At 35.1% G+C, this 16,892-nt stretch overlaps 1 protein-coding gene and 1 long non-coding RNA gene across 2 annotated transcripts; both read left to right on the plus strand.

The window, feature by feature from the left end:
• The first annotated feature begins 3,400 nt into the window (after positions 1 to 3,400).
• Positions 3,401 to 5,357, plus strand: LOC106307726. Its single transcript, XR_001263377.1, has 2 exons — positions 3,401 to 4,902; positions 4,986 to 5,357. It is a non-coding gene; the product is annotated as an uncharacterized LOC106307726 (long non-coding RNA).
• Positions 5,358 to 11,164: 5,807 nt separating this feature from the next.
• Positions 11,165 to 14,755, plus strand: LOC106311775 (probable pectinesterase/pectinesterase inhibitor 34). Its single transcript, XM_013749057.1, has 3 exons — positions 11,165 to 12,199; positions 12,350 to 12,486; positions 13,939 to 14,755. The coding sequence occupies exons 1-3, from the start codon at positions 11,223 to 11,225 to the stop codon at positions 14,634 to 14,636; spliced, it is 1,812 nt and encodes a 603-aa protein (XP_013604511.1). The 5' UTR covers positions 11,165 to 11,222; the 3' UTR covers positions 14,637 to 14,755.
• The last annotated feature ends 2,137 nt before the right edge of the window (positions 14,756 to 16,892 follow it).

A 16,892-nucleotide genomic window follows, 5' to 3' on the forward strand; every position in this document is an offset into this window, starting at 1 on the left:
GGCTTGTTATTTTCTACATAAACCTCTTACAGTTTTCTTTTGTTTTATAGGCTGAGACACGGACTGGATCTCAAGTTCTTCCACCTAGAGTGACACAACAAGTATGCTTGTTTTTTACTTTTGGAATTTTCAATTTATTTAGGTTGGTTTTGTACATATACAGGGCCTTCCTGATTGTTGCAGCAAGTACCAATTTTTTTTTCGTCAGAGAGAGGGAGAGAGAGAGAGAGAGAGGGCCATCGGATGAGACGCCATCCCAGCCGAATCAAGCAGAAGAAAATCTTGACAATGACATAAGATTTATTCTGAAATTATAGTTGAATGTATTTTGGAAGAGAAACTATTGTTATTTATATCATTATAAACATGTTTTTCATGGATACTACAGAGCCTATAGGATTATGAACATGTTTTTTTCCAGGATGATACAAAGCCTTTGATTGTGATCATTTCGCCAAACAATAAAAAGGTAAACACAAGTAATATTTGAAAGCTTTTGTACGTGTTACTGATAAGCTTTTGTACGTGTTAATAATCCCCTTCTTGATTTTTTTTTGCAGATGGGAACAGAGGCAACGAATAAGACATCTGCCTCTCCAATAGCTCAACCGAGTACTGAGACTCCAGTTTTTACTCTAAATCAGACACAGCAGGTACATGCTCAAAATCTTGGAGTTTTCAAGTAATTTTTGGAAGCTTTTGTACGTGTTCATGATCCCCTTCCTGATTTTCTTTGCAGATGGGAACAGAGGCAATGAATGAGACACCTGCCTCTCCAATAGCTCAACCGAGTACTGAGACTCTGGTTTTTTACTCCAAATCAGACGCAAATTTTTTTACTTTCCAATAGCTGAACCGAGTACCTGCCTTTTGCAGATGCTTGTGTGTGGTTCGTATTTCTATGTGTTGTATCACATTTATGCTCATGCACATATTTCTTAACCACAAAAAAATCTGAACAAGCAGTTTAGTGGCACGCATTCTCAACGAGCAATTGTCACCAACACACCGCAATACAACTCTTGACTTGTTAGAATAGAAAATCTTGTACTCAAACTTCCACTCTAAAGCCCATTTCTTCATCCTAAACATTAACTCTCCCTTGCTCTTAAAATAATTATTCACCTTAAGAGCGCCATCTTCTCTCGTAGTTGGTGAAAGTACAATATGGATGACTTCATAAAAACCAAAAAAAAAATGTTATAGATGTTGGAAAGCATTTGTAAATTTTTGGATGAATTTCCAGAAATATATATTAGTGTATTTCTGTCTAGCAAAGTTTAAACGATGTATAAAACTACATCAGTTAGTGTAGAAACATCAATGAAGTTTTGAGAGTATAAGAAGCTTCAGCTATCTTGAAGCATTCTTAAGAATTTTATCAAGAAATTCATGTGATACTATTATAAGGCATATATGTTATCTAAGATATCCATCAAAATATTTTAAAAACAAAGTATTGATCTCACATGTGTTCCATAGAATAATAATGGTCACAAAGAAAAATGGTTACTTTTTTGGAGCTGATGAGGGTCTCTCATTTTTGTATATGTTCTGCTGATACACTTCGTCTCTAAAAAGAACCAATCTCTCGTCACAATAAAATTGCAATATCTCTCTTAAGTTAGCTTCACTGAGACACTGACCAGTCGGGTTTCTGGGTTAAAGATCAGCATTGCCCTTACCTGCCATTAACCATGTCTCTTAACCAATAAAGAAGCTTCTGCATCAACAGTTCTACTCACTGTTATTTCTTGAGAGCGAGCCTGAGCAACAAAAAGCTTCTTCCTTTTTTGGGTTTTCCTTTTCTTAAGTTTTGTAGTTGGTGAAGCCGGAGTATCTAGCTTCTTTGTTTTCTCATATTTTGACTTCATGTTCTTCTTCTTCTTCTTTTTCAGTTTCATCTCTGGTAGTTTCCTCTGAAGCTTGTTTCCGGTAGGACCAAGAACTGATCAGAACTCCCACTCACCGGAATCGGGACGGAACCGGCATTGACCTGATTCTCACCTGAAAAAATATGCTTCGATATCCACAAACCCAACAATGAATCTACTAAGTTTGTTAATTCCAAAACAAGTTTAGAGAGTGTAGTATTGAAAAATCTGCACTTTAACAACACCACTTTAAGGATCCTTCTAGCAAACCAAACCAATCTTCTTACATGTGTCACGAGAAAAACAGTGATATAAACAATGAGAGAAAGTGATGAAAATCACAGAGAATAGACTTGGAACTGTGAAGATAACAACACCCTTTTGACTTCGGAAAATCAAGAAAAAGAATAAGCTTTCTGATGAAGAGAGAACCTCTGATTGTATACTGACATTTCGTCACGTATCCGTTGAGGGACTCGTAGTCTACTAGTTTGAGAGACATTTTCAGAATTGACTTTTCACACAAATAGCAAACACGCTTATCTCGATTACAGAGTGAAGGTGGAGATGATTAAAGTGGTGATGATGGCGATGGAGATGAGCGGCGCCGAAGATGATGACGGACGAGATGATCGACGCCGGAGATAATGACGGCCGAGATGATTGACGCCGGAGATAATGACGGCCGAGATGATCTACGCCGGAGATGAGGCAAGTTGTCGCCGTCGATTTTGTGATTTCAATTTTCAGAAAAAAAATATAATTAGAGAAAGAAATGGGTAAAATGATAAATGTCCATATTAAATGAAACATTTTTGAGGTTTTGGGCCTTAAAATCTAGAATGAGAAGAAAAAGTTGGTATAGAGTTATCTAAGGCCATTTCTCAAAATTTTTAACGAAATTGAAATTTAGTAAGAGAATTTTTATAGAATTTTTCTTTTTGTAAAGTTACTAATTTTGTCTTTACGTTTTTTTATTGACATCTTGTCTTTGTGCTAAACTTACAAGTTGTGACTTAGATTGTTATGTTTTGATATCATCACAACCAAATAACATGCCATGTATTTCCATCATCATTATCGTTATCATTATTTTGCCAACATTATTATCAATTTATCACTGTTTTGTTAAATAACGTATTTCCATTATACGGTTCCTTTGTTGTTGATATTATATATATAATATAAAAGGTCACATGTATTACTATTATCGAACATGACATAATATAAGGATTATTAGAGCGGAAGCTAAATAAAATTTAGCTAGATATTGTAATGGTGCTGCATCATGTTTTCTTTTTTGGTAAAATTTTAATTGATTACACCAAAATGTTCGTATGTTACAAGGTTGGGACTGAAATGGCTCGTTGCTTCTCTTTCCAAAGAGGCATCTTAGCTCTCCTAAAATCGCTATTCTTGGGCAGATGATCATCATGAGGATGGTTTCACTTTTGATTTCCTCCTGCTCTGTTTTATGCTTTTTGCCCACTTGTTTTGGGTTATTATTGTCTATTGGCATTTGTTTTTGCTTGAACTACCTCTAGTCGTTTTGACTAGAATACTTTATGATTTTTAATCAATGAAAAAAAAAAACAGTTACAAAAGGATATTAATAGCAGAAAACTGGATGAAACTAAACAACAGAGCTACTCAACCACATCTTAACTTTGAACAAAGACTAGAAGGTAGACAGTAGAGAGGGAAACCAACGAAACAAGCTTAGACCAAGGAATTGGTAAGGACCGCAAGAACAAATGGGTCGCAGCGAGAAAGAGAGAGATGGATGCCCTCAAACCATGTTGCAACACCTTCCTACAGCTCCCATACCGACTACAAATCACAGACCACCCCAAGAATTGTCGCAGTTGCTTACTTTCTTCGACTATTCTGTACCGCCCTTATGCAGTAAAGAAAGCAAGTGAGGACTCGAAAAATTGGAGCACAGCTATATACTTACTGTGTAGTGCCTGCTTCGTAATTCTTTGCCCCACTCACACAGATTTGATCCTGGCTCAGAAGATCCGAATAACCGACGACAAACAATCGCAACCACAAGCAGACAAACCAACCCGAGATCCACAGACCCCGGCGACACGAAACAGAGATACCATCTGATGACGCCGTCGTTCGGTCTGAGACTTAGAGATTACCGCCTCCAAACCTCTTTACTGGCACCGTTACACACGTTGAACCGAAATCCCATATAGAGCAAGCGGACCGGACAAAACCCCCACCTCCACAGCAGCTTCACCGAGAGAGAGAGCAGCCTGAGCGCCCAACTGGAGACATGTCTCCAACCAACCCAAGGCTTCACTGCTTCGACGACAGCTAAGATGCGCTGAGAAACAGCAAGGAGCGAAGGACAGCGACAGTGATGCCACACCGTCGAAACATTTCAACCTTGAGGAGAGCGGACCCGCAAGACACTTCAAAGAGGCAGAGCCAACATGCCTCCACGCGCCGCCACCGGAACTAACTCGGAGGAGAAGAGAAAACCCACACTGACAAAGAGCTCCATGCGTGACCACCTCAGGCCACCGGTGGCAAAAAGCTGAAAAAGAACATCTGAGTTAATGAAAACCAGATCTGAGACCTTGAGGGTCTCACCGACAGACCACGCGCTGCTACCCGAGAAGAACGCCGAGATCTGAGAAAAAAATATTTCCGACCAAAAACACCAAACAAATCTGGAAGAAACCGCGGATAAGGGAACACACCGTCATCTAGCACCTCTGTCCCCGCAAGAAACAACACAGATCTACTTCTGATGCCTCAGATCTGCACCAGGAGAGAGACCTCAACGCTTCACCTCCGCCACAACGACAAGAAAGCCACATAGAAAAACATAAAAAAGCGGAGAAAAGGGAAAACAGAGGGGGGCTTCCGACGACTGCAAAGAAGGACACGGCGGTCACCGGAGCCAAGTGATTCATGATCAAGAGCATCTCCATCCCCGCTCCATAAATTACTGCAAAATGGAGTGGTAAATGGAGTGATGAACAATCAAAAAACCTATTAGTCCATTGCAGTAATCACTTTTTTTTTTGTTCATCACTCTATTTTCTACTCCATTTTGCAGTAAATTACTCTATTTTTTATTCCATTTTGCAGTAAATTATGGAGTGAGGTTGGAGATGTTCTAAAAGACGAAGCTTTAGAGAGAATGGGAAAGGAAATATTTAAAGAGAGAGAGAGGAGCTTTTGGGTCAAGTGACTTATATATGGTTGTAAATAGGGTGAGGTTCTTAGCGAAATATAAGAAACCGTCTCTTAACTTTTAACTAAAAAAGTTAAGAACCAGCTCTTAAATATTTTATTTAAGAGCCGGTTCTTAGATTTTTAATTAAAGTTTAAGATACGGTTTCTTATATTCCGATAAGAACCTCTTATCGTATCTATACAATCTTGCACTTCTCGACAAATCTAATATCTTTCGTTATTCTAAGTGGTTATTCCTTTTGGGGTAAGGAAAAACGTTTTATTCTCAATTCTTGGGTTCAAGAATTCCTATATAATTTAAGTGATACAATTAAAACTTTTTTGATTTTTTTATTAACTGATTTATGTATCGGATTCCATTCGCTTCACGGTTGGGAACTAATGATTGGTTATATTTACAAAGATTTTGGGTTTGCTACCCTAAGAACATCGCATTAATCATGCTCTTATATGCTGCTGCATCATGTTGATATGTTTATATATTATATTGTGTATATGCATGCATGCGTAAAGCTATGGTAAAAGACTCAAATTATATTGACCTTCATGAAACTTTGGTTTATTCGTTTACTGATAAAAGTTGATTGATTCGCTATATCATATTATTCCCGAATATGTTATATTATTTTCTATACATGAATGATTTACAACTCTATTTTTTTTAAAGCATCTACTTTTATGTGTTTGTAAAAGGAGATGATGACTACTTTTCGTTTGCTTAACCCCGAATCATAAGAAAAAAGTGGTTTGAACAAAAAGAAGAAGTAAAAAGTGGTATACCAAAAAAGTGAAAAACAACTACTGCATTCACCGCTCTCTTAAAAAAAACTTTAAAAAACTAAAAACAGGTTTGCTATTATTTATTGATTTTTCATTGAGATATATACATCGTTTTATTGAGATATATACATCGTTTTATCTCCAGACAAAACTACTATATACAAATCCATTTGTGCAAAAGCCATGCACTAAAAACATAATAAGAAATACAAAAGGCTTATATGACTATGTCAACATTATACTATACTAGATCGAATCCTTAGTGGAAAAATTGTAGTCGATCAAAAGCAAGTTATCAATAAAATGTAGATCATGATTACGTGAAAGGATTTTTAACTAATCACTATAATGCAATTAAATGTTTAAAAGGAGTATGATATTATTAGGTCGCTATTAAGCGAGAAGCCAGAGAACAAAACCTTTGGTGATAAATTTTTGATTGATGACAAAGCTTCAACTTCCATGTACTAAAATTCCATCTGCAATCATTTAAATAAGCACAAAACAGTTTCATATATAATTATTCTTGGTAATTTTACACTGAATTGTATAGCTGTCAACTTATATATGGTTGTAAATTTATAATATTTCTGAAAATATTATATGTAGAAAATTATTAACAAAGAAGATCGACATAAGGAGTATGCTGTCTATCCAACAAAATCCACCTCATAGAGGATGGTGTGTCATGTGATAAAATGAAAGAAGAAAAAGGTTTAAGCAATTGGCTGTTCTAGAAGACATTAATTTAGTTTTGTTGCTTTATATGTAAATATAGCGAGACCATTTAGATTTGGGAGGTCTTTCTCTTACTCCGCTAACACCACTAGAGCCATAATTTAGTTTTTATCTTATGGGCTATTAAATAACTGGCTCTTTAGCATTCATGTATTACTTGCATGTGGCACCTCTTTTGTTGTCTCAATTCTTTAAGAAACCCATAGTCTGTAAATACAACAAAAGTATTTGGTTTTGAATACATTTAAATTCTAATTTTCTCAAAGTATTTGGTTTTGAATACATTTAAATTCTAATTTTCTCAAATTAAAAATTTATAGTAGCAGGACCATTTTCACTATTTTTGATGATCTTAATCAAAGCAATTTTTAAATATATTTACAGATATTTTGAAGGAAACAATAAAATAAATGCAAGTGTTCTACCAAATTACATATGATCTCTATGAGAAGCATAAAACTATGAAACAGAGAAACAAACTTGCGTTTTAACTTATAAATAAAAGTATTAATAAAGAATTGTAAGAAACCCCTATTATTTAACAGGTTAAAGCAGAAATAAATACGAAAATGTAGAAAGAGTTAAACACATGTCTATTAAATAACCAGACTTAACTCCTGGGTAGGGAATATAATCTATGACAGGCCATCTCCGGAATAGTCATACAAACGAATTCACAACCGTGGTGAGCAGAACAATGTGATTTAATGTTTCCACCGGATAAAAATGTATTTTCACAAAACAAATTACGAAAATGTAGTATAGAATCTCCTGATTAAATAAAATTTGTATCCATGATAAAAAAAAAAATTGGTATCCATTTTTATCTTATTTTTTGTATGATTGTGTCAATTAAATAAATCACACATTTAATTTGTGTATCTTATTAGTTCCTCCATTCTCCCATAAAAAAATAAACAGCTAAAATTCTGTTAAGAAATATGTTTTAAAAATTAAGAAACCCATAGTCTTGAATAGAGAGATAGATAAATAAATAATATTTTTTTTATTAATTTAGAATATCCCAAATTTGTGGAAAAGACCAAACTAATCTCCAAAATAAGGTGTAACCTATGATATATTTTTTTCTCCATGTATCATAATGAGCTAAAATCAAATATTCATATTCATATGGGTATCTAGGACAAAATGGCTTAATTTCACGTAATAGATAGATCGATTCTCAAACGTGTTACCGTCCAAAATCTATCTCGTTATCGACCACAAAGTCCCGGACAAACTTATAAATCTTTTCATTCAAGCAAGAGTTACAAACTTTTATCTTATCTATGCATGCTACCTTTCTCATTTCTTTTAGATCAACTTTTTCTAATAGCATATATATATTAATAAATTTATCCAGAGCAAGTTCTCTGCTACGTTTATTAAATGCGTATTTAGATGATAAAAGGTAAATGCATGTTACATTCTTTATATAGCTTTATACTAATACTTTTTGAACTCAGTATATACTTTGGCTTATGAAAATGAAACTGACGCATATAATTTTTTTGATACAGAATTGTCACACGGGATGAAAAATTGCCGCAATAAATCAAAATGATTTTAGTTTAGATGGGAGTATTCAAATGAAATTCCGATTCTGAATTGATATATATATATATATATATATAATTTAACTTACTTCCTAAGTTAGCAACTTTTAAAATATTAAAGAGAAAAGCGAACATAACTTTCCAAACATTATTGAGCATGTTCTGATTCTTCAGTAACCATATTAAACAGATGGCATAGTCACTTTAATTACACAACAAAAACATCTTATCTATTCATATTCTATTTTACAAATCTTTTTAATATTTATTCTTTCACTTGTAATTGTACTCTTTGTTGGTCACTAAATTTAACATTTAAACAAACATATATTTTATTTTATCTATTAACGCTTATGTATATTATATCTTGTACAAGCAGATATGCTAAATGCTAATTGTGTACGCCAGTCCAAGTCTCGCCGCATTGCAAACTAAGAAACAAGATTATATATACATTCTTAATTAATATATAACAATTAGTTACTCACATAATATCATTTAATTTGTAAATTTTATGAGTTAAGTCCGAACAGTTACTTGTAATAGTTTAATAAGAAATCGAACGACCATACTGATTTTTCATTACGGAAGTGTAGACACATTTATTAGAATAATTTACATTAATTTAATTTTAATCACTCGGTTCAAAATTATGTCAAGGTTTGAAAACAGAAAAAGAACAACGTGGGATGTCTATATAATCAGAAACAATGGGGTCTTTTCTAGTCGCATTCTGGCATTATCTGAGTCGTGTTTTTCTGTTAGATTGATGTTGAAATGATATATAGATTTAACTAATGACAATTAACTGTTAAGAGTGATTTATAAACGGTTTCAAAAGAGTTTTAAAACAATACAAGAACAATCGTATATTAATGGGACTATTGTAGTTTCACGATCATCTCTCATCAAGTTTAAATAGGACTGGGCATAAAATATAGAACCCAAAATCCAAACTGAAAAATCTAATCCTTATTAGATCCGAAATGTGAACTATCTAAAACATATCCGAAACGGAAGTGTTATTAACCGAAATCAAACGGATAATCTAAAAAATGTAAAATTAATACTCAATATAATATTTGAAACATACATAAATACTTTATCAAATGATCAATTCAATGTTTATTTTGATATGATATATAAAATAAATATAAAAACTTTAATAAGTACTTTAAATATCCAATTACCTATAAATAAGTACTTCATAGTTTGCTATTTGAAATAATATATTGTTTACAAACTATGTTTGTTTTCATGTTTGATTTAAATTTTTTTTTAGTTATTATTTTATCAATTTAATGTGTGTTGGATTATTTTCTATTCCGTTTAACTGTTTTTATTATGTTTTGCTTTTAAATTTTGTCTTTTATTTCGGATTCATCTTAAACCAAATTGATATGATACTAATGATAACAGTTACTTTATAGGTTTTAAGTGTATTACAAATTAGAGCCGTAGAATGAGATCTAAAAAGATGAATCCGAAAATCTAAAAATCCAATATTCTTAATTTGAACCCAAACGCTCGTCGAGCCTAAGGGGTGGTATTGAATTCAGGAATTTGAAAGAATTCACAACTAATAACTTTTACAATATTTTAAATGATTTTATGAGATTTTAATGCAATTGTCTAATTCTTATGTTTATCTTTTGCTATAGAATTTAAATGAATGTAAATAAATTTGATGGAATTCAAATGGTAATACTAACGCTATGAATGATAACGGAAAAATACACAACTAGTAGTTAACTCTTGGAAATTTTTTTACCAAAATAAAACACTTGCGGAAATTTTACTTTTTGTAGATAGATTTTTTTTACTAAAGAAATCTTTTTGAATGAACTAGCCCTGAGCATTCGGGTTGAGTGGAACTGATGACATTTTATCTTATATCAAAGAACTGAAACTTATTATTTTTTCTCGGATATTCGGGTATCGTTCGGTTCCGGTTCCGATTCGGTTATTCAGATATAGAAATATAGAAACCATTCGGGTGTTTGAGGCAGTTTAGTTTTGGTTTCGGGTAATTCGGTTTGGTTCTAGTTCAGTTTTTCGGTTCCGGTTTTGGAAGAGGAGAGACGTGGAGTTGGGCTGGTATAGGTGATATGTCTAACGTAGTGGGTTACCATGAGGTCAAGTTGGTTCTAAAAATAACAAATCCTTTCATAAAAGCAAGGAATTGATCATTTACATTTTACATTACATTTTCCATTAAATTCCTTTCAAATAACATTACTATTAAATCTACCAAATATCGAATAACACTAGAATTTAAATGAATTTGTAAAATACACAATTGAATAACACAAAAATTTGAAAGAATTAATAAAATACACAATTGAATAACACTAGAATTTAATGGAAACCAAAATTCCTTCAAATTCTATCAAATTTCTAAATCCATTCCTCCGCCTAAGTTTAACTTTGGTTGGTAGGTGCCAGCTCAAGCTCTTTAAATAGGCACACATTGCACACATCTAATGTAATCAATTTCAATATTTATTTGTACATGTTTCACAATGAATTACTACACGTTTCGAGCCAAAATAATTGAGCGTGGTATTTATAACCAATTATTTTCCTACCAACATTATTTTGATGTGTACGTTTTTGTAGGAAGATAATAAGATGAATCGTCTGTAAAATTCTTAAAAAGAGTTCTTTCACTAACAAACGAAGAATACCACAAGCAACTGAAACTGGAACACAAGAAAATAAATAAAGAAACTTTGTTGTTATTTTGTAATATTCTAAAAATGTGACAGGTTTTGTTGTTTTCAATTGATCTTTTTACCTCATGTCGACCAGTAACAAAAGGCTCACGAACAAACGATGATTATTAACACAAGCAATTAAAACTCGAACACAATAAAAATAAATAAAGCAGTTATATTCTTATGCTAAATGAATGAAAAATGACGCGTGTCCCACCAATAATCACCACCACTCTCTCTTAAATTCTTAATACACTTCTCTCACTCATTACTCATATATATACGCACTTACGTCCTTTGGAATGTAAAATCACAAAAGAGACTAGAACGAGAACAAAATGGGCTACGAAAGGCTCGGACCGTCGAAACCAAGTGGTTCGGTCGCAACCACCACAGCTCCGTCTCCGAACCTAAGCCAAGTCCCCACGACATCACAATCGGATAATACTAGTCCGATAAGAAAGAAGCTTCTTGTCTCATCACTCGTCGTAGCTTTCGCACTTATCCTCGCCGCCGCAATTTTCGCCGGAGTCCGATCACAAGTCAAATCTTCCCAACAGGTTCCAGGCCTAGCTCGAAAACCAAGCCAAGCAATCTCAAAAGCTTGCGCGTTGACTCGCTTCCCCGAGTTATGCGTTGACTCACTCATGGACTTCCCCGGCTCACTCGCCGCCTCCTCCCCGAGAGATCTGATTCACGTGACGGTGAACATGACGCTCCACCACTTCAGTCAAGCACTCTACTCATCGTCCTCTTTCTCCTTCCTCGACATGCCGCCACGTGTCCGCTCCGCCTACGAGTCTTGTGTCGAGCTGCTAGACGATTCCGTCGACGCGCTCTCACGCGCTCTCTCCTCCGTGGTCTCCGTCTCCGGCGGCCAAACGAAACCGCAAGACGTCATGACATGGCTGAGCTCGGCTCTGACGAACCATGACACGTGTACGGAAGGGTTCGACGGCGTCGGCGACGGCGGAGTGAAGGATCAGATGACTGATGCGCTGAAGAATCTCTCGGAGCTTGTCAGCAACTGTTTGGCCATATTCGCGGCGAGCGGTGACGGCGACGATTTCGCCGGAGTGCCGATACAGAACAGGAGGCTTTTGGAAGTAGGAGGAGGAGGAGACAAGGACAAGAAGTTCCCGAGATGGACCAAGAGAAGAGAGCGGGAACTACTGGAAATGCCGGTGTCTCAGATACAAGCTGATATCATCGTCTCCAAAGACGGCAACGGCACGTGTAAAACTATAGCGGAAGCTATCAAGAAAGCTCCTCAGCGCAGTACTCGCCGGACTATTATCTACGTCAAAGCCGGAAGGTGAATTTACGGTTTTACCCCTCACGCATCTCGTGTTTTTTCTCCATGTTTTTTTTTCAACTGTTACGTCCGTGAATATAACCAAAGTAACCTCTCGGGTTAATCATTGCGTTATATCTCAGTGAATTTTCTGTGTTTTATTTTGGGAAGGTACGAAGAGAAGAACCTCAAGGTCGGTAGGAAAAAAATTAATTTGATGTTCGTTGGAGATGGAAAGGGTAAAACTGTCATCTCAGGAGGGAAGAGTATTTTTGACAACATTACCACTTTCCACACGGCGTCGTTTGGTAAGATTTGTTCCATCCCCTTGTTCCTTTTTACTTACCATACCTTTTTCACTTTTTGGAAATAATAGTACGATAATGATAGATAGTTAATAAGTAAAAGAACGCGTAAATCCAACATTATTATTACAATTAAACAAATTTCAAAGAACTAAACTTAAAAGGTCTTTCTAGCGTCGTAACTAAAATAATTAAAAGATCCTTTTTGTGGTGATTACAGAACAAAGTCTTGCAAAAAGCTCACTGAAGGTCAACATTTATGATTATATAATATATCTCGTTTTCTTATTGATTTAATAATATTGGATGAAATATGTAGTATATTTTTGACCGAATATAAGTGTATAAACAAGTTGGGAAGGAAAAGATGTATTCTAAGGAAAGTTCTTGGAATCAGATACTGTGAGGGGGGCCATAAGCTAGCTGTATGGATTTAGCATTGATAGGTTTAGAGTGTCCGACAGATTCTCTTAAAAGTCAGAGTCGTTTACAAAACTAGTTGTCTTTTACCACTTGTATTTTATCCTTCATATGTATTAGAAAACTCTTATGTATTATGGACCACAAAAGATTAAAGAAAGCTAGTTTTAAGTAAAAGTCGTAAATAGTAAAATTAACTGTTTTCGTTAAATAGTAAAATTAACTTTGATCTGAGCTTTTAATGCTATGTATATCACTGTTTCTGGACTGAATTTTCAATATGATTAGGATCGAGTTCGATTAGGTAACACACTTGCACTGAATCGAACATCCTATGTGGTGCTGCGCTTATCTAACCAAACTCACATGCATAGTGTTGTGGTTTTAATGTGCATTAAATGCATTTTACACTACTCAATTAATAAAACACTACTATACACTACTCAAATCATAAAACATTCTTTGGTAAGACAAGATTTAAATACATTACAGTGATTACACTCATGACTAATCTAATACTCATTTATATATCACACATCCAAGTATGCACGTCACTACATCAGGAAATGCACGTTCCACATATGATAATATGCATATAAATTCATAGAGATATGCACACTTATATTTATACATACACTTCTAGAAGGATAAACACCTTCACATGTACCGTATCTTAAAGTTGGAGGTAGGCCGCTCAATTACTGACCCACATATTTGTATATACATACATGCATGATGGGAGACAGAGAAGAGTTGCATTAATTTATATATATTGTTGGATGTGGGTCATGGCTAATATTGTGGTTGGACGCGTTAGAGACCACTAGTTGCATTAGCATTTCTAGGTAGACATTTCCAAATAGTAGTAGTTAGATAAAAATACAATTTAAGTTTGTCTGACTGCATTTGCTGCATATATATCTAGACATTAAACACTTAATGATGATGAGTAAACTTAATTACGTTGGTTTCTTACGGGTTATTAAAATTACAGAGTTATTAAACATAAAATATTTGCTTGTTTGTTATTTTTAGCCGCAACGGGAGCTGGGTTTATTGCAAGGGACATTACATTTCAAAATTGGGCTGGTCCAGAAAAGCACCAAGCGGTGGCCCTTCGCGTTGGAGCTGACCATGCGGTGATCTACCGGTGCAGTATAATCGGTTACCAAGACACACTTTATGTCCATTCAAACCGTCAGTTCTTCCGCGAATGCGATATCTACGGCACAGTTGATTTCATCTTCGGTAATGCAGCCGTAGTACTACAAAACTGTAGCATCTATGCACGCAAACCTATGGCTCTTCAGAAAAATACAATCACAGCTCAAAACCGAAAAGACCCGAACCAAAACACGGGAATATCGATACATGCCTCTAGAGTTTTGGCAACACCTGATCTCCAAGCGACCAATGGTACTACCCAGACGTATCTAGGCCGGCCATGGAAGCTATACTCTAGAACGGTTTACATGTTATCGTACATAGGTAATCATGTACACACGAGAGGCTGGCTTGAGTGGAACACAACATTTGCTTTAGATACTCTATACTACGGTGAGTATTTGAACACGGGACCAGGGTCGAACATTTCACAACGTGTGAATTGGCCAGGGTATCGGGTCATCAATTCAACGGCTGAGGCAAACCGGTTTACGGTGTCGGAATTTATATATGGTTCGTCGTGGTTGCCTTCAACCGGGGTTTCGTTCTTGGCCGGATTAAACCTTTAGCTAGAGAAAAATAAAGTGATTTTCTTTCCGATGCATTGTTTCATTCTTACGTCCCTTATACTAATGGACATATATATATGAATAATCCTTTTTATATATAAATTAAATTTTTAATTGTATGATATTCCGGATATATGTTATCCAACAAGTGACTCGGCGATAATTATATCTGCCATATCCTTTTCGATTATACAGATTTGCAATTCGGTGCTATGAAAAGTAAACGATGAGTGACCCATTGTTGATTTTAGATTTTACATAATTTTTGAATAGAAATATACAGTTTATTTTGCCATTTAAAAACAAATATAAAGTCGAACAACACTTTTTCAACCGATTGAATGTTTTTAGAGCTGTAACGAATAATCAAACATGCATTGTTTACAAAATAACTCTTTAACAAAAAAAAAAAAAACAGAAATGTGACGGTAACTATCCCGACGGAGACGAACCAAGGTCATGGCCCACGACCGTCACCGACTATGGGATCCACAATGTTTGGGAACTTTGGTTCCAATTAGTCCAGGTCCGATTCACTCACTAGTCAGCAATAATAATGGCAAACACCAAAATGTTCTCTTACGTTATAGTACATGATAATTCAATTTAAACTGAAAAGGAATTGATATTACAAAGATTACCTAATCAATGTAAACTACTGTTTTGGTTGCTCCACGTGAAGAAATGAATAAATTACACTTAATAGTGAAATAAAATAAAATAAAAGTCGCCAAACTATAGTTTTTTCGTTTTCGTTACATCATCATCCGCCGAACTATAATCATGGGTGGAAATGAGTGTATATGATTATTTTACAACCGTCCTATTGTCTCCAATCAATTATTATCATGTGATATGTAGGTGTTTACTAGATAAAAACGTGACGCCAGCACAAGCCTAACGGACCGATTTATTGAACAAAAATGGAAATCCGCATGCTAGTGTTAGCTGTTTCTACGTAGCTGGTTTTGAATGCGATTTTCTCTAAAAATTCAGAAAATTTTGACAAAAAAATTGAATAATAATTTTACTGACCAATACAGTTTTATTTGACAAGGCGGTACCCAATAAAATCATTACAGTGCGTTAGGCAAAATTTGAAAATTACTTTCTTCACAATACAAGTAATATGATCATCATTCAAATTTTGTTATATATTTTGTTTAGGATCAATTATACTTGTTCAATGGTTTGTCTAATCCCTTTACTGCACAACTTTTTCTACAGCCACCAATTCAGGATCTAGTAACTAATCTGCTAATATTAATATTTCATTTCAACTCTCATTTCAACTCACCAATTATGTTTGAATACATATTCATTTCAACTTCTCTGAAAGGTTTCTTTGGTGTAGCATGTGCAGTTAACTTATAGACGGAAAAGTCACTACAAGAAAACAGGGGGATTCTGATGGCCGAAATCGTCGGAAATTCGTCGGAATAGACCGATTCCGACGAATTTCCGACGAACCCGTCCGTCGGTATCGTTTCGTTGGAAAAAAAAAAATTCGTCGGAATTTCGTCAGAACTTCCGACGACTTTCTGACGAATACCGAGAAACGTCATTCTGACGAACTTCCGACGATATTACGATGCGGATACACGAGACCAGAGTTCATCGGAAAACTACGTACCGACGAAGAACGTTCGTCGGACAATTCCGACGTAGAGTGTTCCTCGGTTTATTCCGACGAACGTTGTCCGTCGGTTTATTCATTTCTGACGAACTTTGGGCGTCGGAAATTACCGACGGACAACGTTCGTCGGAATATACCGACGAACCACGTTCGTCGGTATATTCCGACGGAAATGTGGTTTGTCGGTAAATTCCGACGGATATATGTCCGTCGGTATATTCCGACAATTATTGTCCGTCGGTATATACCCATTTTTTTTTACAAATTAATTTTGCATTTTTATATATTTTTTGATATTAATAAATTTAAAAAATCGGAAATTTAAAACTAATAATATTATAAAATTTAAATTCATAAAAACCGAAATAGGAAAAAAACATTCATAAAGTTTAAAATTCATACAAACCGAAATAGAAAAAAAAACATTCCGAAAGTTTTAAAAAGCCGAAATAAACTAAGATGAACTCGAAGACATCAAACGATCTAGCTTCTGCATAATCTCGGTGTTGAACTTCTTCTGGGATGCCAACTCAGCAAGGATAGTGGCATTCTCCGAACGGATAGTGGCATTCTCCGAAAGGATAGTGGTGTTCTGCTCCTCCAATGCCCCAATCCGTTCA

Source organism: Brassica oleracea, chromosome C8 (genome assembly GCF_000695525.1).
Source record: "Brassica oleracea var. oleracea cultivar TO1000 chromosome C8, BOL, whole genome shotgun sequence".
Classification (NCBI taxonomy): Eukaryota; Viridiplantae; Streptophyta; class Magnoliopsida; order Brassicales; family Brassicaceae; genus Brassica; species Brassica oleracea.

Coding starts and splice junctions, on each gene's coding strand:
- LOC106311775 (XM_013749057.1), top strand. CDS start 11,223: ATGGGCTACGAAAGGCTCGGACCGTCGAAACCAAGTGGTTCGGTCGCA. Junction 12,200..12,349: donor ATCTACGTCAAAGCCGGAAG/GTGAATTTACGG, acceptor TATTTTGGGAAG/GTACGAAGAGAAGAACCTCA. Junction 12,487..13,938: donor TTTCCACACGGCGTCGTTTG/GTAAGATTTGTT, acceptor TGTTATTTTTAG/CCGCAACGGGAGCTGGGTTT.